At 38.6% G+C, this 26,368-nt stretch overlaps 1 protein-coding gene across 5 annotated transcripts in view; it reads left to right on the forward strand.

Annotated features, from left to right (window-relative positions):
• LOC145787312 (anillin-like) overlaps nt 1–25,602 on the forward strand; it is a 44,171-nt gene extending 18,569 nt beyond the window's left edge. For 4 of the 5 annotated variants that reach the window (XM_082599031.1, XM_082599036.1, XM_082599033.1 and 1 more), the window contains 9 exons: nt 302–431; nt 774–822; nt 1,287–1,361; nt 2,137–2,226; nt 4,152–4,316; nt 7,978–8,064; nt 8,818–8,925; nt 22,248–22,420; nt 22,893–25,602. In XM_082599031.1, the coding sequence (XP_082455157.1) occupies nt 302–431; nt 774–822; nt 1,287–1,361; nt 2,137–2,226; nt 4,152–4,316; nt 7,978–8,064; nt 8,818–8,925; nt 22,248–22,420; nt 22,893–23,007 (992 nt within the window). In that variant the 3' untranslated portion in view covers nt 23,008–25,602. The remainder of the gene's footprint in view (nt 1–301; nt 432–773; nt 823–1,286; nt 1,362–2,136; nt 2,227–4,151; nt 4,317–7,977; nt 8,065–8,817; nt 8,926–22,247; nt 22,421–22,892) is intronic. The other variant, XM_082599035.1, reaches the window with a different exon arrangement.
• Nucleotides 25,603–26,368: the final 766 nt, after the last annotated feature.

Genomic DNA, 26,368 nt, shown 5'->3' on the forward strand with positions numbered 1-26,368 from the left:
TTTTAAAAGGAATTGATTTCTTGCTTCAGTATACAACATTGATGCGTCATTCTGAATTTTTACATCACCGTGCGGCATTGACACTCCAGTAGACCAGTTACTTAAACAAGAGGTTGAGTGCAGTCAACAGCCGAAAAAGAAACATTGATAGTTGTTGATTTCTAAATTGTGCCAGTGGGGGTTTCGTGACAAACGTGAAAGTGAATCAGGGGTTTCGCGATGAACAAAAGGTTGAAAAGCGCTGCTGTAGATGTTGTATCAACGTAAAAATAACTGATTGGTTGACTTGGTCTTCTTCCAGGAGACAGCCAGAGTCACTACTACTTCATCTTGGTCCGTTGTGGCCCCCACAAGATCGTCGCTACCCACTTGGCATCAACGCACGACAGCCTCTCTGGTGATGCGCTTCTATTTAAAGACAAGTTCCAATTGTGAGTCACAACCCAGCTGATGGAGATTGTCTTTCTTGCAAATAGGGTAAAGTCTGTAATCTGTATGCTGAAAGTCTTTCTGAGCCTCTCAAGCCAAGGCTTGTTTAATGTTTAGTTAAAATCATCTATGCTCGCATTGGATTTGGAGCCAGTAATGAAGTGCATTTTAGGGTTTTTCTAGAAAGTGCAGCTTTACAAAGATTGCATTCAAACTTTTGACCAAGCATCGCCTTTTGCCGTTCGCCTCAATACGTCATCACCCATGTCACTTCCGCTCTGATGTGATTGACACTACCTGTATTAATATCTGTCGTTACTTTAACACCTTTTGTGATCTTTCAGTGATGAGTTGGAGAGTGACTTTGAAATCTGCGCGGAGGTCTACAGTGTAGTGAGTAGGCTATCTAATGAGTGTAATAATACTGTTGTGATGAATGTATGAGAAGAAATATCTTTATTCTGTTAAGTTCTGGCGGTTTAAACCAGAGATGGATTAATTTCATAGTTTTCAGTTCAATTGCATTGTTCTGAAATTTTCAAATTACCATTAGCCTACTTATAAATGTAATCATTTATATTTATCAATGATTTTTTACATTTTGAATTTATCAAAGATAGGTGAAATTGTATTTGATAAAGATTGAGCTGCAATGTATAAGTCCCTTCTTCGTCGTATGAGCTGTATTGATCATGCCATGCTTGCAACTTACCAAATGTAATTGTTATTTAAACCTTTTTTTTTACAAATTACAGTTTCACAACAACAAGAAGTAAGAACTCTCAATTACAGTAATTAATCCAAACTCTAGTTGGTTTGAACAAGCTTGCATCACTAAGATCGTATTCGAATTTCAGAACCACAGAGCCAGAGCTGACGGGGTGCCCAACCAAGAGAAATCAAAAAGAAAGATCTCTGGGCTTCTGCAGAAGGTAGGCACTTTTCTTTACATGGTTCGTATCATACTTTCTTTGGTTTATTACTCTTATAATGTACAGTCTCTTTTTTATATTGTAATGTGATTTGTTCACGATACAAATCCAATTGAAGTAGAACCTTTGTCTTCAAAATGATAATTTTGTCAGTGTCTAAAGTAGAACCGCAATAGTATTGAGAGATCAGTGGTTATTTCTCTTCCTCTCCCCGCTTTGGAAGCTTTTCAAGGAATGCTTTTACCTGGTAGCGAATCTTGATTTTATTAAACCCATTGGTCGCTACCAGCGACCAGATGATACTTCATCATCTCTTTGTCAGTCAGCTTATAAGATTCTAGGATACGAAATCTCGTTTCGTTTTTTACACTGGTTCAATGTCCACTCGTTTTTTTCATGTTAAGGCTTTTGTTTATTGGTTTGACATTTACCAGGATGGCAAGAAATCTCGTCTTGTCCACCTTGAAACATGTCATTAAGTATCTTGTCAAGACACAGCCGTATGTGTTCCATGGCTGTCGAACCGATGTCCTTCCAAGCGTCCCAGAGCAAACCAATCGTTTTTTTACATTGATTCAACGTCTGTAGACGTTGAATCAATGTAAAAAAACGATTGGTTTTGCTGTCTGGGCGGTTGGCCACTGTCAAAATATCCTAAAACTCAGAATCTATTCAGCAACCAAAAGTTGCCCGTTTTTACGTCTGGTGTCAAAGCGATTTAAAGCGGACAATTTTTGTTAGCTGGCCAAGTGCTAACAGAGCTAGCCTTTAACAGAAATTTGAAGATGCTTTTCACAAAGCGAAGAACAAGCGTCCAGACTCAACCAACCGCCATCGCAGCTCAATTAGTCCATCAGGGCAGAAAGTCAGTTTTATTTTTGTGAGAGATGCATTATATGTTTAATGCTTAGTCAATAGTCATCCGATTTCAACATCAACGGATGTTGTTTTATCAAGCTCATCGAAATAGACAAATGATAGTCAAAGTGTTAGCTTCTCTGACAGGCTTTGTGAAAGATTAGAAAAGTTGAAAAAAAAACAATTAGTTTTTTTTTTTCTAACTAGAATGGGCTCGGGTTCCAAATAGCGACTGTCAGAACAGCGACTGTCAATAGAGCGACCACACGACAGCGATTCATTTAAAACAGCGACTGTCAATAGAGCGACTACACGACAGCGATTCATCAAAAACAACGACTGCCACAACAGCGACCTCACTTCTTTTATTAAATCCAAGGCTTACGCGCACACGCACTCTTTCACCCCCTCCACACATACCTTCCATCCCCCACACCTCTCCACACACGTATGCACGCACAAATAGGTAAACACTGCGTAGTGAAAGATTGAAACCAAAAGGGACTTTAAAACAACATTTTATTTGGACTATCCATAGAAGTCACATGATTTAAAAAGAAATAGGCTAGTCAAGCCAAACAACAGAAAGTCGTCAAGCCTTGCAATAAAATTCAGGGTCTAGAAAAAGATTGAAACCAAAAGGGACTTTAAAACAACCAAAAGTCTTGCAATAAAAATCAAGCCACGTTTATTTCTAAATTGTGAGCAAGGGCTCGAAGGAACTGCCGCAGATCATACTGGCCTCGATTTTGCTGTACAACAGTGATTCGTGTGTTCATTGTCACGTATCTTTTCATTCGCTGAGTCAGGTCTCTGCCTTGTAGTAGCTGGGTTCGGTTTGCCCGTTGAAGGGCTTCCTCCCGTCTTAAAGCTTCGATGAATCGAAAGATGGATGGATGATGAGTTTCCGTTGATCCCTGAAACGCATTGTGCCAACTCTCTAGCTGGTTGTTGGTTCGTGGCAGTCCCGCATCTTGTCTGGCTTTCACACTCCACATATGTACGGGAAACAATGGCTGTCGTACAATAAATAAAATTCAAAAATATGCCACATAGGTGCCAGATGGGGCATTTTTATGGCACTTAAAGTGTTAAGTCGCTATCATAACAGTCGCTGTTTTAATGCAGTCGGCATTTATACAATCGCTGTTTGGAATGTCGCTCACTTCATTACGTCGCTATTATGAAGTCGCCATTATGACAGTCGCTGTTTTGACAGTCGCTATCCGGCCTGGATGCCCTAGAATGAGTATGTGTACGACGTCCCTAGCTGTCAAAATCCGTCGTTTTGCATCGATTCAATGTGTCGTTGCTTGGTGTTATTTGGTGATGGTTCAACAAAGTTCCTACTCTACCAAAATGGTTATCAGACTACTCCGCATGCGACAACTCAGAAAGTACATTTGACCCACTGCCAAGTCAGCAAATGAGATTTTTACTTGCTCAGTTCGGACTTGCTCGGTCATCCCATGTTAAATTGAATTTGCTGCCTTGTGGCATGCCAAGTTTCGGCTTGCTCAGTTGTTACTTGCATAGTTTCATCATTTGCCAACTTCAGACACCACTGCCATTTGCTCAGTGCACAACTGCTGACTTGTAGGAGATTCTACCAAAATTGTACAGAAAGACTGGCAACAGAACTTTCAACTTCATGGTAGACTGATAAATATGACATTAGGTTTCATATTTACGCTTTTTTGAAAGCTATTTATGAGACAACTGTTTGCTGTAGTGTCTGTCGGTAACGTAAACAATACATTAATTTTCATAAACATTAGTGTAAGTTTACAGGATAAAAATAATCTTCTAACGCAATTCCCAGTCAGCAAATCTGTTCTTTTTAACATTGATTCAACGCCTTTAGACCTTGAATCAATGTAAAAAATGGCTAGTTTGCTGGAGGAAAATCCTGAATTAAGTTTCCTCCCACAGTCTTTGACTCCCCGGAAGTTAAAATCACGCTCCTCCCATCAAACGATGTCTCATCACGCTAGTCCTGGAGGTCCGAACGCCATCCGGATCAGCAGCTTCACCCTCATCGGGAGCACCATGTTTCGGCTGTCGGACGCAAAGAAGACCAAGTTCGTCTTGCAAAAAGTGAGAAACGTTTTGAACCCAGCAGAACACGTTACCGTTTTGACGTCATTTCAACGTCTTGCGACGTTGAAACGATGTAGAAAGAAGGCAACTTTTGCTGCTCGGGTCTTCAGTATTTCGGTTTTTGGTAGGGGTAGGGGGTAGAGGCCCTTTTTATGGGTACCTCTCAAAACCCATTTGCCTATCGCTTATTGGGACCAAAATATGTCAAATAATCAGGAAAAAATTATTTTAAATTTTTTCGGTCAAAATTCAGCGTCTGCACCCCCAAAAACTGACAATTTTATGAAATCGGGCATATTTTCTTTAATATTAGAGCTATATTGGTCTATGAAGTGTCTAGTCTTATTAGAATTAGTCAGAGAAGCCATTCAAAAACTATAAATTAAGCACAATTTAATGTTTTAGACCAAACAACTAAAAAAATACCAGCTATTTTTCATAGATTTACAAAAAATAATTTTGAAAAAAAGTCAAAAAAAAAGTTTTAGAATTTTTTTTCACATTTGCTCTCCCATTGAATAAATAATGTAATTGTTAATGAATCGTTATGAATAGTTTTCCTATTTTTAAAGTTTTTGCAGGGTGTTTTTTGTAAATACAGTGACTTAAACATTTTTTAATCCATTACTCGTATACATACTTTGCGGCCAGCGTGTTAAATGCAGCGGAAAGTATCTGCCACACAATTAAATACAAACTACTACTGAATACATAAAGTCATCAGTTGAATATTAGAACTCACATTCATAAGTATACAATATATATATATATATATCATAAACTGGCGGTTTCATTGTTATTGAATGTGCTTTTGGATGCACTACGAAGTTCCTTCACATTTTTTAATGTGAATGACTTGTTTCTTGCATCAGGAGAAGTGTCCCAAATACCCTTTACAGAGCAAGAAACTATTTGACAGACTTCTGTGAGTTCAACATCCTCATGATCTGGATATTTCCACTTAAGATCAGAACTTGCTGAGCGATGCAAATAATCAATCAAATGGTTGTCATTCTCAATCTTTTTGACATAGCCAATGTACCAAACAAATTGATCAGTATTGTTCTGCCATGCACAAACACAAAGTTCATTAACTTGAAGATCAGATCTCTGTCTATTCTTTGACGTGCATATTATTTCAGTGTCTTTCATAGCATCCAAAACATCATCATTTGATGGCAAATCTCAAATAGTACTGCTTGATGTGTTGGTATCATCTCCTGCCAACAAAATGGTGAAGTTTTCAAACTTTTCTTCATGAGTAATTTTGTTGAGCCAAAACAAATCTGATGTTGCTGCTTTATCAAATTTGTGAATATGGACAGAATAGGCAAGTTCGTATTTGATGATCCTTTTGGATTTCTGGCTTTTTCTGCAGGACATCATGGAGCCCATCAACAGAGGTACATGGCCCGCCCGATGATTTGCAGTGGTTCAAAAGTTTGTTTGTATAATTTGGAAATTCTTTAGTAATTGCCAGCTTCATCTCAACTCTCTCCTTAAATCTCACTTTTTGAGCATCTGTCCAAGCCACTTCACGTACTGCAAGGGCTCCACAAATTTTGCAAGAGACCTTATCCACAGTTCCTTGGGTTTCTGATTTGTAGAGAATCATGTTATTTCTGATATTCTTCGCTTTGAATTTGCGGTTTCTGTAATGTGCAACTCTTGCTTCTCTATCAAATTGAGAAAAATCTCTCTCAGTGACAAAATTTTCATTAGGAAGGCCTTCAAGCTCATGGCTTTCAAGTTGAGAAAGATCCGTTAGTCTCAACTTTTCACCATCAGCAAAGCCATACTCTCTTCCACATTGTAGTTTAATTGCTTCAGCTGCAGATAAACACATCATTCCACAAATTTCTTTTGCCAGATCAGTTGTCATCATTGGAGGCGGAACACCATGGATTTGCACCTCAAATTTGCTCAATGTGTCGGTACGATTCTCTAAAAGGTGATTGTATACTGTATAGGCTTGGAAGGATTTGGAGAAGATCACTCTGGGAGCTACATTCCATGCAGTTGGGAAATGGGAAGGTAACATGGTAGTTGAAAAAAGCCAAGACCTCTAGTTCAGTCATGAAAAGGTCGCTTGCCACATAGACCTTACAGGCCTCAACCAACTGATTTGTATTGTCTACTTCATCCAAAAGCATCAACGGAATGTCTTTTGCATTGATAATGGACGCAGCAGCTTTACCAACTATTGCTAATCTTCTTTGCTGGTATAAAAACATGAGTTTCACTACATTCTCTCATTCACATATGTGATCAAATATAATTATCTGCTTTTAAGGATGACTTTGCAGACTTGTCATGAGTAACAAGGTTAAGAATCGCTTCAATTCCAGCCTCAACGATAGCAGTTTTACCACGGAAGAATGACTTAAGTGCTGGATTGATACTTTCAAAGATAGCTCCTTGATTAACCTTCTTTTGAATCATTGACACTACTTTAAGGTTTGATCGATCCTGAGCTTCTACAGTGTGACTCTTACAAAGAAGGTGGAAGGGATGATGATTATATGATGATGATGTTAATTTTAAGAGCTTTAGTCATGGGGAATCACAACAAATGTGCATGGAATGAAGTCTTCTTATCAATAGCTTGGATTTCTGGGGTCATTCACTAATTTTTGAGCAGTATAGCCAAAGAAATTAGCAAAAAATTAGAAAATTTTGCATCGAAAAATTGAAAATGAAGTGTTTTTTTAATTTTTTGAACTCTTTTCTTTGGAAATTCTTATTTTAAGTAACTTAATCAGTTTCTAGAGGAAATTCTAACTAAAATAGAGTCTTCATTGACCAAAATAACCCTAAAAATGAGAAAGTTATGCTCATTTAAGTGAAATCGGGGTTTTCGACGGGTTTTTAGGGGTGCAGATGGCGAATTCTGAGCAAAAAAAAATTTTTTCGATTTTTTTTTGTTTATTTATGTTATTTTAGTCCTAATAAGCAATAGGCCAGCTGGTTTCAAGAATTTGACCTTCTACCCCCTACCCCTATTTTTGGGACAACCTTGTTGAAATCTAAATAAGCAATATTGTGTCGTGCTGTTTTACTTTTGAACAGGTGACTAAACTTAATAGGCAGCATCTTCACTTTCAGGAAGTTCTCATATGTGCTTACCGATGGTTTTAGCTAAGTCGCTTTTTGCTCTTGTTTTTATGCGTTCATGTGTTTTTTTCTTTCCTTTGAATAACGATTTGGTTTCAATATACACATCAACTGCCGAATGCAGCAAAAAACAGTCAATTCTATTTTGGAAATTTTTTTCTACTCTAGTTTTTGTATAAAACCCAGCCTGATTCAAACCACCTCGCCATAATGCAAGTAATTATTCACCTGGATTGATCATCAAATTGACTTCGGTGATTGCCAATGCGACTCTTCATTCATCATATTTCTTTGTCTTAACGTTTTGAAAGTGACATTCATCTTAATTACATGTTTGTATACGGTATAACTGAGTGAAGCATCCGAGGTAATATATTGACTGGGTCAATATCTTAGCCTTGCATTGTGATGCAAATGAAATTAATTCCTGAGGGTTTTAACTTGTCTAGACAAAACCAGCAAGACTTTGCATTATTTTTACGTTCCTGAACGTTCAGTTGCTGTGAAACCGCCTCCAATAATAATAATAATAACCTGTTTGCAGGTACCTTTCATGTCTCCCATCTCTGGACATCTGGCTTGCAAGATCAACATCGGCTTTCAATCTGGCGTGGAGCAACGAGGTTTCTTGGTATGTTTATTGAATTTTGACATTCTTGTGGCTGCAATGCCGGGCTCGGATGAACAAAAGTGATCACTTTGTAGGTTTGTTGTACATCCGAGCGAGGGGAAACTAGTCTCAAAAGTGATGAATTGTGTTAGCTTTTTTCCTACTAACGACAAACAAAACTCTGTCATTTTATACAGAAGTTATGACGTTGAAACAACGTAAAATTGAAGGTTAATGTTGGAACATTTGCTCAGCACCGCAACACGGCACGGCCGATAATAAATACATTGTCTTCATGTACGTTTTACTTATATCTAACATGATGGTGTGATGCTCCATCGTCTGGTGAAAACTAAACTGGTGAAGGAAAGTCATTAAACTGATGGTTAACAGATAGGAACAGCTTATGGAACAGCTACTTTTAAAAATACTGTATAAGAATTTAGTGGATTATGCAGTGTAAACGTCCAGCAAGGCTTCCTAGCTGACAATTTTTTTTAGGTTGCTCCCTGTTGCGGGTGGTGATTATCTGAATAAATTCAATATCCTTCCGTTAGAAGGCGTTAGCAAGTAACTTATTTCTCTCCACACAAAATACACATTTGACTGAAATCTGATACTGTTATAGGCCACTTATCAAAAACCTGTGATTCCAGCCGTTAGACTATTAATTTTATCATGATATTTACGGGATAAGGTGGCAACTATGCAATTAGTGGAAGCGGTTTATTTTAACACAAGTTGTGTCGAGTCTAAAAGCAATGCAACTTTTAGACTATGTTTGATGACGTCGGAGGCCTTGGAGCGTGGCATCGTCGCTGGTGTGCACTCATGCGTGGCGTCCTGTACTCGTGGACTTACCCGGACGATGAGAAACACAAGGTAAGCCCGTTCATCTATTCCACACAGCAAATCAGCCCTTTTTACATTGAATTAACATCTACAGATATTGTGCAAGTGTAAAAAGGAATGATTTTCTGTCTGGAAAATGTCTTCGCGTTCATTTTGAGGAAAAGAAAGCATCCAGCTTGAAGGGTGTAACCAATTTTTGTGAATTTGAATTTTAAAGTCGGCGTTAGTGTCAAAATCTGTTTCGATGACTTCAACTTGACCCCTCTCCAGATAATATCTCATTGAATACTGAATAGGCTATTCGGTAAGATGCTGTGTCCATGTTCTCTACTACGCCACATTTAATGTGTGGATGCCGATTGCTTGGCGTTCAAACAAGTCGGCCTAACAAACGACGATTTTCGTATGTTTAAAAAACAAAATCAACTTCACTGGCGTTTCGAAATTGCCAAGAGGGTTCCCAGACAGCAAAATCTATCATTTGTAGGTTGCTGCAATGTAAAAAACGGATCTTGCTGTCTCGGTTGACAACCGTCAGTTGAAACCACATTCGCTGTAAAAAAAAAAATCTGTTTAAATAAAAAAGGTTGGTAGGCTACTTGTCAGTTCATTTTTGCAACTTTCTGCTTTAATACTGAAAGCTTTGTGACATTTAGGACACATGTTTAAATTGTCAATAAAAGTCGGGTGTGATCAAGAAATTAATGGAAACTTCCAACATGATCTACAAATGACTGATACATCGAATTGGCCTGAAATGCAATCAACAATGAAACAAATTCTGTGTACACTGTACACGATGGCTATTTCAGAATCTTTATTTTTAAATTCATGTCACATCGATAACGTTGCCAAACATAGCGTCGATTTGCTGCGTCATAAAAAATCAGTCCCATTTACATTGATTCAACGTCTGCAGACGTTGAATCAATGTGAAATGGACTGATTTTGCCAGCTGAATGCAAATTGTTAATGGATAGCTTTCCGCATCCCCGTAGGCGGTAACTACATTTGTGCCACCATCCATTTGTCATACTGCCTCGGGTTATTGTTGTAATTCTAATAGTGGTTTCTTTAAGAAACTGAAAATCGCAGTAAAGCCATGTTATCGCGCTTAATCTTTTGTGGAATGTTACCGCGCCATCTCCAACTTCAACAACCGGGGCTGCTAATGAAAACAGCTTTTTTTCGCAAAAAAAAAAATCGGAAATTTGTTAAGCTAACCGACAAATGACTTTGAAGTACACTTCCATCATACTTCCCTTTATACTTTTACGTGTTTGGGTAGTGAGGTTACTTTTTCAAACCATAAACAGACGTAAGTGAGCAACAACACAACATAAAACATTATAAAAAACGAAATGACGAATGTTTTCGGTTATGCACTTGTATATGCATGGCCGAAAACATTTGCTATTTTGTTTTCATAATTTTAAATATTGTGTTATTGCTCAGTTATGTCTGTTTATAATTCCACGTGTGGTACGAAAAACTCCGATAGTTTGTTTTGTTTTTCACGATTGATGACGTTTAATCGATGATGGTCGAGTTCAACATCAGCAAGACAATGTTTTCAACCCGACCATCGACTTCATAAGTTTCTGAATCCACATCTTGTTTGAATCGTCTCATCATAATAGAGATCATTTCTTTCTGGTCCATCATGCTTCTGTAACTTTGTTAAAGCTTTCAGATGCTTTAGTGACGCTGCTTTCCAATGCTTCAGTGACGATGCTTCCAATTTCATTACAACTTCAATCACATAACATCTTAAATATTGCGGTTTAAAATAGTGGCAGACACAATTGAAACGAATTAGTCCCAAATCTTGACAAAATAATAAACTTAATAAATTTAATCAAATAGTAACAACTAGATAACTGGTTGGTTAAATTGTTGCCAAATATTATTATTTTTTCTTTGCGAACAAGGGTAAATATGTTGACAAGGGTAAGAAACCTGTGGGTTGCTATGGTGGAACATAATTATGGCCGGAACTCTTTTTAGTTTAAAAAAATTGACCTAATGAGCGTAAAGAATTCTACACTGCTAAAAAGTCTAGTGATCCTTTATAGATTCAGCTTCGAATAACAGACGCATACTGAAAGGGTATTGGATGCTGCAATTCAAATATTTTGAATCTAGTTCAGCCTTTCTTTTACCGCTTTAATTATTAAGGCAGGAAGCAACTTTCAGTTTTTCATTGGTTCAAGTTTTTGGCACAGAATTCTGTTGTGTTTGTAGACTGTCTAAGAATACTCAGCACAAGCATATATATGATTTAGAAAGTATATTGACACGTTAGGTAACAGTAAGCTTCTTATTAGTTGACTTCAGTCTTCAAGTAGTAATAAGCACATTTTAAAACAAAATCAGTCATTGTACAAAATCGGTGTTTCCACTTTTAAATATAAAAATCAATTACCAATTTAACCTGATGGCGATGTAACACCTCACACCCACTCTTGAAAATAATTGAAAGAGTCAACAATCATGTATAGCTCGTGGCTTACGACGTCTGGTAGATCGTCTGTTGTTTACAGGCATTTTATCATTAGCTGGGGAAACACCGGGTAAATTTACACATTCGTTAAAACAAAATTTATCATCAGAAATGTCGAATACGTCATCGTCGATTGCGAGATCATTGTCATTTGGCGTCTCGCATCGTGGTCGGAGTTGATCCACGTGCCGTCGCCACACCGGACCTCGAGGTTGGACTCGCACGTTCACAGTTCGGGTACCGTACTCTTTTACTACCGTGGCAGGAACCCATTTAGAATTTGAATTTCGCGTTCCATAAGTCAATGCATAGCAAGGTGTGCCCACTGGATACCGTTCATTGACGACGACGTCGCGTTGATCTCGTCGGTTGTTGTTCATTTGTTTGCCTTGCGCAGCATGAGCTGGTGAAGGCATCAAAGCATCTATCTTCGTACGAATGATTCTTCCGTTTAGAAGTTCTGATGGTGAATACCCTCCTGGTAAAGGAGTTCTTCTGTATTGAATGAGGAATTCTTGCAGGGCTTGCTGTGGTGGCAAGCTGGACTTCTTCAAGGCTTGTTTGAAAGATTGCACTAACCTCTCAGCTGTACCATTGGTGGCTGGATGGTAGGGTGCACCAGTTAAATGCACGATTCCTCGTTCTTTGCACCACTTTTTGAAATCATCGGACTTAAATGCTGTAGCATTGTCCGACACAATGGTATGGGGATACCCGAAGTGCGCAAAGTCTTGTTCAAGAAGTTGGGTTGTAGCTTCAGTACCTACAGAGGTTGTGGAATGGACACAAGGATATTTTGAGAAGGCGTCGATTAAAACAAGCCAATTCCTCCCCATGAAATTGATCGCATGGTCTATATGAACTCTGCTCCATGGCTTTTCAGGTAGCATCCATGGATGATTGATTGGCTTCTCCGGCTTGTTCTGATGTTCAGCGCAGCTAATACATTGGCGACAAGCCTGCATGATGTCTTCTTCAATTCTCGGCCAGTATACAGCTGTCCGGGCCAATTGTTTCATACGTTGCATTCCAAAATGCCCAAGGTGCAACAGTTGCAGCACTTGTTTCTGAAGTGTTTGTGGGATCACGAGTCGTGATCCGTACAATAAACATCCGCTTTCCGTGGACAAAGATGAAGAGATTTTTCTGAAATCCTCCACCGAATAGCTGTCAGTTTGAATCGTATCAGCAGTTTTTGTATCCGGCCAACCTTCACGAGTGTAACGCATGACAGCCGCAATAACTGGATCTTTGCAAGAAGTCTTGGTTATTAAATCAGAGTTGACAGGATTTAATTGCAAACTAATAGTTTTGATTGCGTTGACAATGTGTGAATTTTCTTCTTGTTCTTCTTCATCGAAGTCAAGGTCTGGACCAACGGGTAATCTACAAAGAGCATCGGCATTGCCATGATCTCCAGTTTTTCTATATTCAATAGAGTAATCTAGTCTGGTCAGTTATGCACATTTCGGTGCAAACTTGGGTAGACATTTTTCACCTATATTTTCGAGTTGCTTAGGTGCAGTAGATGTAAAAACCGTCTGGAGCCCGAAAATTTCGGGGGTGGAAGGTGCCCAAACGGCTGCTCCCACTTTTGGGGCTACAAGACAATGAAGCGCATACAAGAAAATGTCAAAATGTTTTAAATTATAGCATGTGGGTAATCAATTTGGGGTAATTTGGCCCAAAAAATCGTTTAAAAGCACTTATTTTCATCTAAAATCATCACAAAGCCAGTTATTTACATTAAAATAGCGAAAAATTGCAAAAAAAAAAGTCAAAAAGCACAATATTTTGCAAATGGTTTGTTGGTTACCGTACCGTATATAATATAGTTGTTGTTTGTTTTACTCAATGAAATGATCTTTTTCAATGTCATGCTACACTACACATTGTCTCTTACAGGTACAAAAACTAAGGCATTGCAACCCTAATTTTGCACATTGACAGTTGTCACATTTAGCCATCTTGCACTTGCAAGTCTTCGTCAGTCTTTCCAAATGTTGTGCTCTGGCATCTGTTTTCCACTGAATGCTCAGCTCCTTCTGCAATTTAACCCAATCCCAATGTTCAACAGATGGACAAACAGACTGATTTATAGTGTTTCCCCACAATTATCCATCCTGCCTGATACGCACTGCAATGAACATGTAGAGTCAGGGCATCAAGTGTAGGTGGAAGGTCCCTTAATTCATTTGATGATGATGAGACGAACAGCTCATACCGAAGTCGATTCAAGTTTGCCTCTTTTTTTGCATATGCTAATGAAACAAAATCAGCAATATCTGACATGCTCTTAGTCAGACATGATTCTGATGGTAACCAGCTGAACCTTTGGAAAACTCTTGTGAGTTGTTCCACTTTAGGATATTGCTTCCACATATGGAACCAGCTGCGTTTAGAAATTTTGTAAAAGGAGCTTGTTGCATCTCCTCCAGCAAATGCATGAAAAAACAATATATCCAAGCAGACAGCCTCTCCTAAATGATTGTATGCAGCATTGATGGAGATGGTCTGCCTGTGTTTTCCGGAGCCAAAGTCCACAGTTATTTGGGTGTTGGCATTCCAATCAATAAACTGCTTCATGAAAGCAAGGAGGATGATAATTACACCTGTATCCACAGTCCGTACACATAGTGTTGACAAACCACTTTGCAACATATCCTTAATGTGGCAAACAATCCTGTTGTCAGCCTCTTCTAAGGCAAGGTGATCACCATAGCTTGTATCATAATTGCCAATATTGGCCCAAACACTAACCTACTACCGCTAGTGATGCAAAAGTCTTTTTGCCATGACCAATGATGCTCTTTGCTGATGTCAGCAATAAGTTGGTTCAATCTCGTTTTGTTTGCCGAGTTTGTAAGATATGAGCCAGAAAAGTTTGGCGGTAGGAGATCCTTTTTTTCAAACTTAAGTTCTGGGTTAGTGTCCGACCCACGTTGTTTCCTTGTAGGCCTAATGCTCTTTATGCTTAAGGCGTGGTATTGATCTGCATTCTGCAACCAAGTCAATACTGTGCTGCTTTTCTCCCATGTTGGCTGTCTCATTTAAGACCATTAATGTAAATTCCTCAAATGTAGAATTTTTTTTCCACGGTAGCAGTTTTAGCTCGAATGATGACAGAAAGATCAACCACAAGCTCATCTGCCTTTTCTGGATAAGTGACTGACTTGCTTGTCAAACAATCAATGATCCTTGATATTGGATTGTGATATAGTAAGCTATCTTTGGTTGCCAGGCACTTTGGTAACCCTAAAAATACAGACATTACGAATTGTGCGCATATTACGAAATAGGCTACTTTCAACTAATTTGCTGGCTAACAATAAAACAAAACTACAGAAAAAGTAGACATAAAAAATATAAAAGGCCTTCTTTCAAACCTGTAAATTCGAAGCAAAAAACATCCCTTGCAAGTTCTTTTCTGTTCCAACAGGCATCACGAAGCTTGTTCATCATTGCATGATTAAACATCATTTTGGGGCATTCTATTTGAGTTTTTCCAGCAGTGCTTGGCAACTTCAAAGCGTTCTTTCTGATTGGTGTTTTTATTACCGTACATCATCTGTCCCTTCAACAAAACGGGTCTTCTTGAAGTTGTTGTACTGCGCCTTTCCCAAGTCAAAGATTTCCTTACAATCAACAGTAACCTCTACTGGTGAAATGGTCGACGAGTTCAGCTTTGTAAACTGTTGTTGACTGCTGAATGGGTTAATGTGGAGCTTTTTGTATATCTTTTTACAGTCCTGCACAAACTGCTAGATATATGCTGCTGAACATTCTTTGTGTTGCTTGGTCATAATATTATTCTTACCATCGACTTTTTCTAGAAAGTGAAGCATCTCTGGAAGAGATATCTCGATCTTGCGTAGAAAGTCTAGATCTTCCTTGTTGACAAGATTGATATATCCTCCTTGGGATGCTTTTACTTGTTTGCTGTTTTGCTCGTGGCGCTGGTCAAACGCTACCTTGGAGAATTGCTGTCCCACAGAATTTACAACAACGTGACCAGCCATAAAGTGTTCAAACAAATGGAATGTGTAACACTTCCATTTATTTTGAGTCTTGTATGAAGACTGACGACCACCTAGCATAATTGATGTGATCTAATGCAAAAAAAATGGAGGTATTAATTCTTCGATTGTGCGTATGAAAAGTGGAAGGTTAGCCTTTCGCAAGGATCTCACGGAGGCTACAGTAGAACTGTTTTTATGATTTGTAGAATGTTGAACCAATACTTGAACATTGTACTTTCATTACTTTTAGACAACCAATCTTGGAATGATTGTTGTCCGTCTTCGTGTTCTGACAGTTCATAAGCATCCTTTGAAAGTTTTTTCAAGCATACTGCTGTCATTTGCAAAGCGTATCTTGCTTTTTTAATGTGGTTCACATCACATACGGCATTGGCCAATCCGACAGTATGTAAAGCAGTCGAGTTGATAATCGTATCAAGACCAGTGCCTTTCAGCAGCTGTCCAACACAGAGTAGAGCAGTATGTTCAATATGCAATCCACCTAGGAAACAAAAGTAATCGTCTTGGTTTGGATATAACCACTGTACGGTAGCCTATCTGTTTCTTCATTGCGTACAGGGGTTTATCTGAACAGTGAACAACAAACAACCTGGCCTGAATTCAGATATGCTGTATAATCTTTGGCAATGCTCATAATGTGCAGTGGCAAATCCCAGCTATGACTCACATGGTCGATTATTGGAAGAATTCTATTGATTGTTGTGATGTTTGCAGTTTGATCTCTTGCTTTAGTTGTATGGTATGCAACCCATGAAGGAGGAGTACCGGTACTGTAATCTTCTTCTTCCCTTTGCATTGTAGTAATTGCTGACAGCATCCTTCACCTTCAGCAGTAATCTTCTTCACTGTTTTGTTGTTGGAGTACCAGTTGAATGTTCTCTTTAAATGATTCTTCAGAGTCATGCATAGTGTATTGGGGGCGTTGTGCATATTTAGGCAGATTTGCAAGTGATACATTGAGGAATGTATCAAGCGAACATGTGCTATTTGACTTCAGTTGGTGTACCTCGTCTGTGGCCATGTCTGCATACTTTCTTCTGATCCGGTGTTCACCTTGATCCTTATGCAATTGAAACTGCATGATTGAAACGGATGTTCCATGCAAGTGATGAGTTGCAGCAGAACTGGAGCTGTTTTGGTCGATGTTGTCATCAACTACCACAGTAAATACACCATGTCGTAGGGCAGTTGGTAATACTCTTCCACCTGATCTGCAGTAAAAGTATTTTACTGTAACTGAGAGTTCTTCAATGAAGCGAAGAGTGCTATAGTAAGATAAGGTTATCCCATGATGAAACAAGGGTTGCATCAAGTTTTTAGACCTAATAATAGAGTACAGCTTGATCGTAAGTTGGCAGTTGATAAAACCAGCCTTGTCCTTTGTGCGTCCATGAGACAGCTGTGACTGAGTTGCAGGGGTGCGGCAGGGACTAGTGAAATTTTTGGTGTTCTTTACAATCAACCCGCAAATAGCTTGATAAGGCAAACAAATTTTGTCATATTCTGATTGCTTCGGACAAATTAGTGTAATAAGGATGGTGAAATGATTGAAATGGTGAAACAACGTTGACAACTGTCGTACAATTACACTTGAAGCAAGTCAGAACCACAAAAGTGATAGCTTGTTTATTCTAACACTAATCGGTTTTCGTAGCATATTGGATAATTCTAACACTGCCTGGTTTGTACCAATATTAGGTCATATTATAGGAGACAAACAAAAGATGTAGCCTACCGTACCGTAACTCAGAAAGATTAAAATTGTTGCAATGGTGTGTCTATTGACTGAATAAAGGGAAGTCAAACTTTTCTATTCCCTGCTGGAAATAGACTAAACAAAAGAAGAATTCAATTTTTGTATTCCCTGTAGGGAATAGTAGGCCTATAGTTGGATTTCTCTTTGTGACTGACCAATCTCAATGTTTTCCGAAGGCTGACTGACTGCCAATCCTACTCTTAAAACTCAAAAGTTAATCTGTCTGGTGCAAATACAATTCAAAACTAAATTCGCACCCCTTTCACTGCCCAGGTTACTGTAAACTTGCCTCCCGCTTTCACGTATTGCCACCTAGCCTACACAAAAACGATCATTTTATCCATACGGTTTTAGTGTTTCGGACAACTGTTGTCCATTATCTGGTTCAATGATTGTTTTGGGTTAAAATTGATGCTTCCAAACGGTTTTTCAGGCCAAATTACCCCCAAACAAGTACTCATATGCCATTTAAAAAAAATAAAACAATTTTTATACATGCTCTCTAGCCATCACTACCCCCCAAACGGCAGCGGCATTTTGGGGACTTTCCACCCCCGAAATTTTCGGGCTCCAGACGGATTTTGAGTCTGATGTGTCTAAGGAACTTGAAAATGCATATGAAAAATGTCTACCCAAATTTGCACAAAACAGCCCTAAAACGTGCATAACTGACTAGACTAATCATACTGACTCAATATTAAAGCCCACCGAGCCAGGCGGTTAGCTGCTAAAGCTGGAGTTGCTTTAGAAGGACCGAAAACTGATAGTAACGGTTTGTGATCTGTAACCAAGATAAATTTTCGTCCGTATAAATATTGATGAAATTTCTGCAATGCGAAAATTATGGAAAGTGCCTCTTTCTGTATTTGACTGTATCGCCGTTGTGTTTCCGTTAGGGTTTTTGACGCGTTGGCGATTGGGCGTTCGCTTCCGTCTGGCAAGCGATGAAATAAGATCGCACCAATTCCAACACTTGAAGCGTCACAAGAAATTCCCAGAGGCAATGATGGATCAAAATGTGCCAAAACATGTTCTGCACATAACATTGCTTTAAGGTTTCTAAAAACTTCATCATGTACATGATTCCACTCCCATGCAATGCCTTTACGAGTTAGCTTGTAGAGTGGTTCAGTAACAGTTGAAAGATTAGGTAAGAACTTACCATAGAATTGTACAGATCCAAGGAATGATTTCAATGTAGAAACATCATGAGGTGGTGGCATTTGTAATACGGCATCCACCTTTTCACCTTTGGCTATCCCCGATTTTGATAGCCGATGTCCAAGGTATTCGACACTAGGTTGAGCGAATACACATTTCTCTAAACGACATTTCAAACCATTTTCTTGAAGGCGCTGCAAAAGTGCTCGAAGGTTTTGCAGGTGCTCCTCGGCATTTGAACCACTTACCAATATGTCATCGAGATATACGGCAACTCCTTTAAGATCAGCTGTTAGTTTAGACATTATTTCCTGAAAATAACCAGGAGCAGAACTAATACCGAATGGAAGCCTCATTTGTAACAGTACACCTTTGTGTGTGCTCAAGGCAAGACGCTTTTGACTCTCAGGGGTCAATGGAATTTGGTTGTAGGCATCAGATAAATCTATTTTTGTAAAACCATGGCCTCCTCCTAGCTTTTGCATCAATTCTTCTGGGAGTGGCAGTGGTTGCCTATGCGTCTCTAGTTGAGAATTAACAGTAACTGAGTAGTCACCACATACGCGAATAGATGCAGTTTTGTGGCCAGGAAGTTTGGCTTTGCGGACAGGTACAACTGGAGTACCGTAGTCATTAAATTGGGTCATTTTCCAGACACCTTTGGCGATACCTGCATCGTAGGCTTGAGTTAGCTCATCTTGTAATGCAAAAGGTACAGGGCGTGGTTTACAAAATATTGGTTTTGCATCATTCTTGAAATTGATGTTTAACTCAAAATCTTTTAAACACCCTAGTCCTGGTTCAAACAATTCAGGGAATTCTTGACATGATTGTTGGCATGCCTTTTGCAATGATGTATCAGGACTCAATGAATCAAAAACATGGTTTACAGAAGTACTTGATTTGTGAGGAAAAATTAAGGAATCAATTGATAGTTTCAATGTTTTAATTGCATCTCTACCTAAAAGATTTAAATGTGGTACCTCAGTAATGATGAAAGTCACATCCTTGTTGTTGTCAGTATTCAGCTTCTTACCATCTTTGATAAGGTTGACTTGCTGTGGGCAGTACAATCCCAGTATAGGAAGCTTGTGTCCAGAAGCTGACTCAAAATTTGTGTCAATGTTCTGCAGACATGGTTTTCCTAACTTAAACCAATTTGTTTTTGACAAAAAGTTTTCACCTGCTCCAGTATCAACTTCAAACGAAATGTTTTTCCCATCAATTTGAATGGTTTGTTCTAATTGAGGAACAGCATTAATAGCTTTCACAGTTTGTAGTTTAGCTGAAGTAATTGTCTTTACAGATTGATCTTTTCGTTTGGCTAAACAGGCTGATTCAATGTGACCTATTTTATCACAGTAGTGACATTTAGCATTTTTATAGCGACAAACTTTTGGCAGATGTCCTTTCTTGCCACAGCGAATGCAAGTTAGGCCAAAACCCATTTCACTTTGGTTTTTAGCAGCACCTGAATATTTACTAGAAAAGCGATTCTTTTCTGGGCCTTTATACTCTTGGCGATGCTTAACAACATTGGTTTGGCTTTGTTGAAAAACATTTGAGCCATATACAGTTTCTTTTGCAACCTGAGCGGCTTCTTCAATCTCAATAGCAATTTGAATTGCCTTTGCAAAAGTCAATTGATCACTTTTTTCTTTGAAAATTGCTTTCAAAACAGCTTCATTTTTGATAGAGCAAAGAAATTTGGTACACATAGCCTCATCTTGAGGGTTTGCAATAGAGGAAAAGTCACAAGTAATTGCATCTTGTCTGATCCGAGCAACTAGATCATTGATAGATTCATTTGGTCGACGTTTCATATCACTCCAGAATTTATATCTTTCACGAATTACAAATATTTTAGGGTCATATTGTTCTGACATGAAAGCAACAATGTTATTTATGTTTAGCTTGTTGACATCAACTGATGGTTGTTGTTGCAAGGCTAAATTTTAAAGTAATTTGTATGCCATAGGAGACTGGTTTGTAAGAAAGACTTGAGGAATTTTAACTTCTGGGACAGAATGGGCATTAACAAATGTTTCAAATCGAGAGTAGTAGTCAGTCCATAGCTCCATTGATGGATCAAATGCACTAAAGTTAGGCATTATATTGGAAACAGAACTTACATTTTCAGTGTGTGTAGAAGTTCCACTGGTACTTTCTCCCATTTTCTGAATAGTTTTAAGAAATATATCCATTTGTTCTTTACTTTTCTTATTCTGTTCTTCAATTTGAAGCTTTTGCTGTTGTAACTGTGTTTTCAGTAGCTCAACAAGTTCTTTGTTACTCATTGTGAAGTGGTTTCTTGCTGAAAACAACTTTTTAAAATCCAATCCTCGTCGCCAGTTTATATGTTGTGTTTGTAGACTGTCTAAGAATACTCAGCACAAGCATATATATGATTTAGAAAGTATATTGACACGTTTGGTAACAGTAAGCTTCTTATTAGTTGACTTCAGTCTTCAAGCAGTAATAAGCACATTTTAAAACAAAATCAGTCATTGTACAAAATCGGTGTTTCCACTTTTAAATATAAAAATCAATTACCAATTTAACCTGATGGCGATGTAACAAATTCCTTAACGTTGAGGTTTCAACAACAAGGAAATAAGTTTTCCGTCTTCTGGTACTCGTTCTGTGTTAGTTTCGTTTTTTCGTGGCCTCGTCAATAGCTTTTCTTACTATCTATAGTAAACTACAACATTGCAATGTGGAAATATTTGTGTTGTTTATTATGTCTTTGTCCACTAAGCTCAATTCGATTCATTCAAACCGAAAACTCGATCCAAACTAGCAAAATCCGTCCTTTCTGTGTTGTTTCAACGTTTAATTAACGTAAAAAAGATCAATTTTGTTGGGTGGAATTAACCACAAGTCGAACTGCTCAGTGTAATAAATGAACCAACTACACACTTTCCAATTCACGAAAAAGATCCATTTTCCAAAGTCGCGTAAAAACGATTACTAAAAGACAACTCAAGCCACTCCACTTTTCCACACGGCTCATCAAAAGTGATGCGTTGAATGAACTGTGTCCAGCTACTGTTCGTTGTTAATAACATCTCTCTGCTCGCCACCGATACTGCCTCAAGCCGAAACCAGTTTCGAAACCGGATCAAGTGAGAGTTGCTCTGCAAACCTTCTCACTCTTTTTACGCTGTTTCTATCTTCTCATTTTGCACAAAACGAAGAATAGCCACGTGTTGGTTTTAAGTTTAAAAAAATCGTTTCATACGAAATTTATTTAGGGTTGCCAGAGCAATTCTGAAGAAGTTTGTCTGCCCAACAACATTTCCTCTCTGCTTGGACTTGCCATGTTGAGCTCAGGAATGCTTGACGTAAACATTTCTGGTCACTCTCGCGTCTGCTTCGTATCCATTTCATTGAGTTACTTAAGAACTTCCGGAGAGAGTTGGCCTTTCCAAGCAAGGCAAAGCAACACAATAGTATTTTTTGTCTTGTCCAGGCATACGCCCGGTGGTAGAAGATTTAGATTCAGTGGACGGGAAGGCAAGAAAGTCGACCTTCGTACAGCTGTACTATATAAATAAGCATTCTTGTCTCTTATTTATATTGACGTTGAGAAATCATTGAAAGCATTGATCCTGAATCAGCGGAGGAATACCTGAAGTTTACAAAATCACTAACTTGTCCGCAGCATCTAACAATGCAATGGGACATGAACACTAATCAGTTGCATGCCTGTGGCATTTCAAAACACCCCCTCCCGGCTCCCCCGTTGTGCTATTTTGACAATCAGTTGGAAAAAAGATTATAAATTTTCAACTGCTGGTTCACAATCAATAAAACTGAGCAATTAAAACCTGAAAGGTTCTTCGGACGTATGGAAGCAAAATATGCCATCGAATTACTTTTTCTTCTTCAGGAAGCGCTGAGCAAGGTGGAGATCCGGGAGTGTATCAGCAAGGACGTCCGCACCGTGGAGCGCATCATGTGTGCTCGGCCCAACACCTTCGAGTTGAGGACTATGCGCCCCCGCAGACAGGGGGACAAGGATAACCTGATATCCCAGGATACTGGGTCGGTTGTCACTACAAAGTACGTTGTGTTTGAAGTTTTTGAATTTGTGATGTGATGACTTGCTTTCTGTCAGTAAGAAAAGCACCCCAGCAAGCAAAATCAGTCATTTTACATTGATTCAACGTCTGCAGACGTTAAATCAATGTCAAAATGACTGATTTTGCTGTCTGGGACGGAGCAATTCAGACACTTTTGAGTACCTGCTTTCGAAGCTGTGGTTACCTTTTTTATGTTGTTTTAACATCGCTGAATTGAATTTGTAACGACTAACGACAACAAAACGACGTGAAAACAGCAACTTTAGCTGAATAAGATTCCATTATAAAAACAGCTATCCGAACAGGGTATTTGTAGTTCAAACACCAAGGTTTTCATGTACAAAATACTCGCAATCTTGTTGCTTAACAATAATGTCTAATTACTCAGCTTTAAGCCAATGCGCATTAAAAAAACATATAACTTCATTATAAACAGCTATACACTGTTTCAGGCATTGGTTGGCTGCAGATACGAAAGAAGAACGTCAAGCTTGGATAGCAGCTTTGAACCAAGCTCTTGCTGACACCAGAGCATGGGACACGGCCGCTTTGAAACCATTGGCTTAACTTACACAGCTCTATTTCTAACATGGATTTAACGATCTATACTCTAAAGACATTGCATTGGCCAATGCAATATGAAACTGTCTCCCAGCAAGCAAATCAGTCTCTTTTTCATCGATTCATCGCTTGCAGATGCATATAAGTCCACAACCCACAATCGAATTTGCTAGCTTGGCTTGTTTGCTCCAGAAACATTTTGGGCAAGAAAAATTCAGTCTTTGGCATTGAGTCAACGTTTGTAGACGGGAAGATAATGTAAAAAGCACTACTTTCTCGGCTGTCACTACCCTACAGTACATACTGTTGCTTGTCTGCAATTGTCACAGTCGGTGCAAACTGTTTGCATTTCATTGTCTTACCATTAACCATGCCAGTACCATAATATTTAAATATCATTTTAACATGCGAAAATTAACTAAAGCGCTCAAAAACTTTTTTCCACTCTTCCAACATTAACGTTCCCATTCATTCAACGTTTGCGATTGTTGAAGTACTGATTTTGCTAACTTGATCACTACTGGTTGTTTTACAATGATGAAAACGTTCTGCATTCCTCAAAGGTTTCATTTCACGTGAGCCAGGATTAACGTAACGAATCAAACATATAGGGTCCTTGGTGCTGCGTAGAATTTAGTTGTTGAAGAGACGTCTATTAATATCATTTCAACGTCGTAGAATAACTATTGGCAGGTGTGTTTTTGCTGCGACGTGTGTTAAACTCATCGGACGATATTAAGCTTTCTTAAATCGCTTTAATATCCGGAGACGTTAAATCGACATTATGAAAAACGGATTTTTAGTTTACATGACACTGAAAGTTTTACACAATCACTTTGGTGATGAATGGTGGTAGATTTACATTAAATCGTCAGCGATTTTCTTGACAATTTTGCCCAGTGTTATCATCCCAGCTGGCAAAATTCGTTTTTTTTTTGCATCAATCGTTCTGGACAACGTCTGCTTACATAGGATCAATGTAAACATGACGGTTTTTGCCAACTGGGATCCGACTCAGGGTGGTTTTTTTATAGAAATGTTGAACGTACTCATATTCTAGAGTTCTACGTCAAATGACGCAAAATACACGGTCGCCAACCACACGACATCAATACTTTCTACTGCCCTGTACATACGAATGCTGCTATGCATGTGTTTGTTTCTATGTTATTTTTGTTTCGTTTGTTTTGTCTTTTCGACTTAAAGTGCTGTAATATCGTTGTCGTTGAAACTTTCGTTTTACAACATTTTCAAACATCCCAGACAGCAAACGCTGCCATTTTTACATCATTTCAACCATTGGCAACGTTGCCTGTCGTTGAAATGATATAAAAATACCAAATTTTGCTGTAGAAGAAATATTTAAAAATGCATTGTCTTGATTGAATTTTATGTCCTATACTGGCCACACGCCACAGTCAACAAAGTTAGCCTTTTTACATTGATCCAACCTCTGCAGACGTTGAATTAATGCAACATGGCTAATTTTGGTGACTGGCTACCTTGAACATACCATTCTACTATCTATCAACCTGTGTCTACACTGTCTTTACAACTATCTCCATCGTATTCCCACCTAGCACTATCAGCCCTTTTTACAACGTCCACAGAAGTTGGATAGATGTAAAATAGACTGATTTTGCTATCTGGGTTAACTGGCTTTGTTCCATCAGCCGATGTGCGTGTTGACTTCAAAACTTCTCAGAATAGTCTTCATTTTATAAAATTAAAACCAAGAAGCCCAAAATTTTACGTTTTTCAAATGTTTAAAGAATTCACTTGGATTAAATTAAAAACCTGTTAAATCTGCTTGCTGAGAATTTTTGCTCTTGCTTTAGGGTTCAATTGCTATATGACGTCATGTTTTTGTCTTTTTTCGCCTTTTACCATTGTGGCTTTGTTAACCGAAGAGCTCCGTGGCTGTTTTCACGTTTTATCCACTAATTTGCATTGAACTATAGATGAAGTTGTCATTCTTTTGTCTTGCTCTATCTCTTTAAATATCCCTGTCAGCATAATCTGTCTTGTTAGCGTTGAATCAATGTAAAAAGACAGGTTTTGCTCAGCTATGAACGGAAATGATGGCATAGGTCGTTATTTCAAGATTGGCTTTTTTAGTTTGCATAGATGCAACGTCAAATAATCCCATGAACCCAGACAGCAAAGACTGTGATTTTTACATTGATTCAACGTCTGCAAACGTTAAACCAATGTGAAAGTGACGGATTTTGTTCTCTGGGACTATGTTGCTGCCAATCTGCTTGTTGCTACATAGCACAACCACCATGCAGTATTGTTCGAAACTTATCCCCTCTTTGCAAGGTTGCTTGTGTGTAGGCTGAATATGTAATTTTACATCTTGTAATCTAGACAGCAGATACTGCCATTTTTTCGTTTATACCACCTCTCCAGACATAGAAACGATTTAGAAATTGAAAAAAAAATGTTAAAATGTATCTTCCAACTGCCGTCTCAACGGTTTTTTTGTTTTTGAAGTTAAAATTTTGCTTTCGGCATGGGAGGTGTGCTGATATATTACTATGCTTTAAACGTTATGTTAGTCTGTACATAAGCTTACTAATAAAATATCTCCTCAGTCAACTCTACAACGGTGATATATTTGAAAGTGGAGGAGTGTTTGAAAAAGGATTAAAATTGCGACGATTTGACTGATTTTGTTTACTTGCAAGAAAATACTTTTACAAATCTATTGCGGTAGTCCTCGTGGGCTATATCCCTGTACAGTTGCATCCAAGTGTTTTTAGACATGTTAACCTTCCTTCTCTAATCCATCAACACATAGTCTGACAAAATAGAATGAATTCTCTTACTTTCAAGCTCAGATAAATGTTCTCAATGGCATGGGCGCCGATCCCTGTAGGACAGTGGGGACATGTCCCCACCATCTTTTTACATGTCCCCGCCATCTTTTCACATTATTTTTATGACGTAGGCTACAAGGGAAAACAGGTGCAGCTTCTGTAAAAGCAGTGCTTGATAATTACAAGTCAGTATTGGAAGCCTTGGAAGCAGTCGTGAGTCAATTTGATTCAAATGTAGCAACAACTGCTAATTTGTTTTTGAAATCTTTTTCTCGTGCGTCGTGTGGGCTTGGGTTATTAGCGGCATTGTCTGTCATTCAGTGTTTAGAACGTTTTAACAAAGCCATGCAAGGTTGCGCTGTGACTGGCATTCTTGAAGGGGCTGGACTTTGTAGTGCTGAACTCCGCCATCTACGCAGTGAAGAAGAATTTCATCGTGTCTTTGTAAATGCTGAGAGGCTAATGGAGGATCGCAACCTTGAATTATTGAAACTGTCACGTCCCAAAAACATCCCAAATTGTCTTCAGCATGGCCATGGTCAACC

The sequence above is a fragment of the Aplidium turbinatum genome, chromosome 18, assembly GCF_918807975.1.
Source record: "Aplidium turbinatum chromosome 18, kaAplTurb1.1, whole genome shotgun sequence".
NCBI lineage: Eukaryota > Metazoa > Chordata > Ascidiacea > Aplousobranchia > Polyclinidae > Aplidium > Aplidium turbinatum.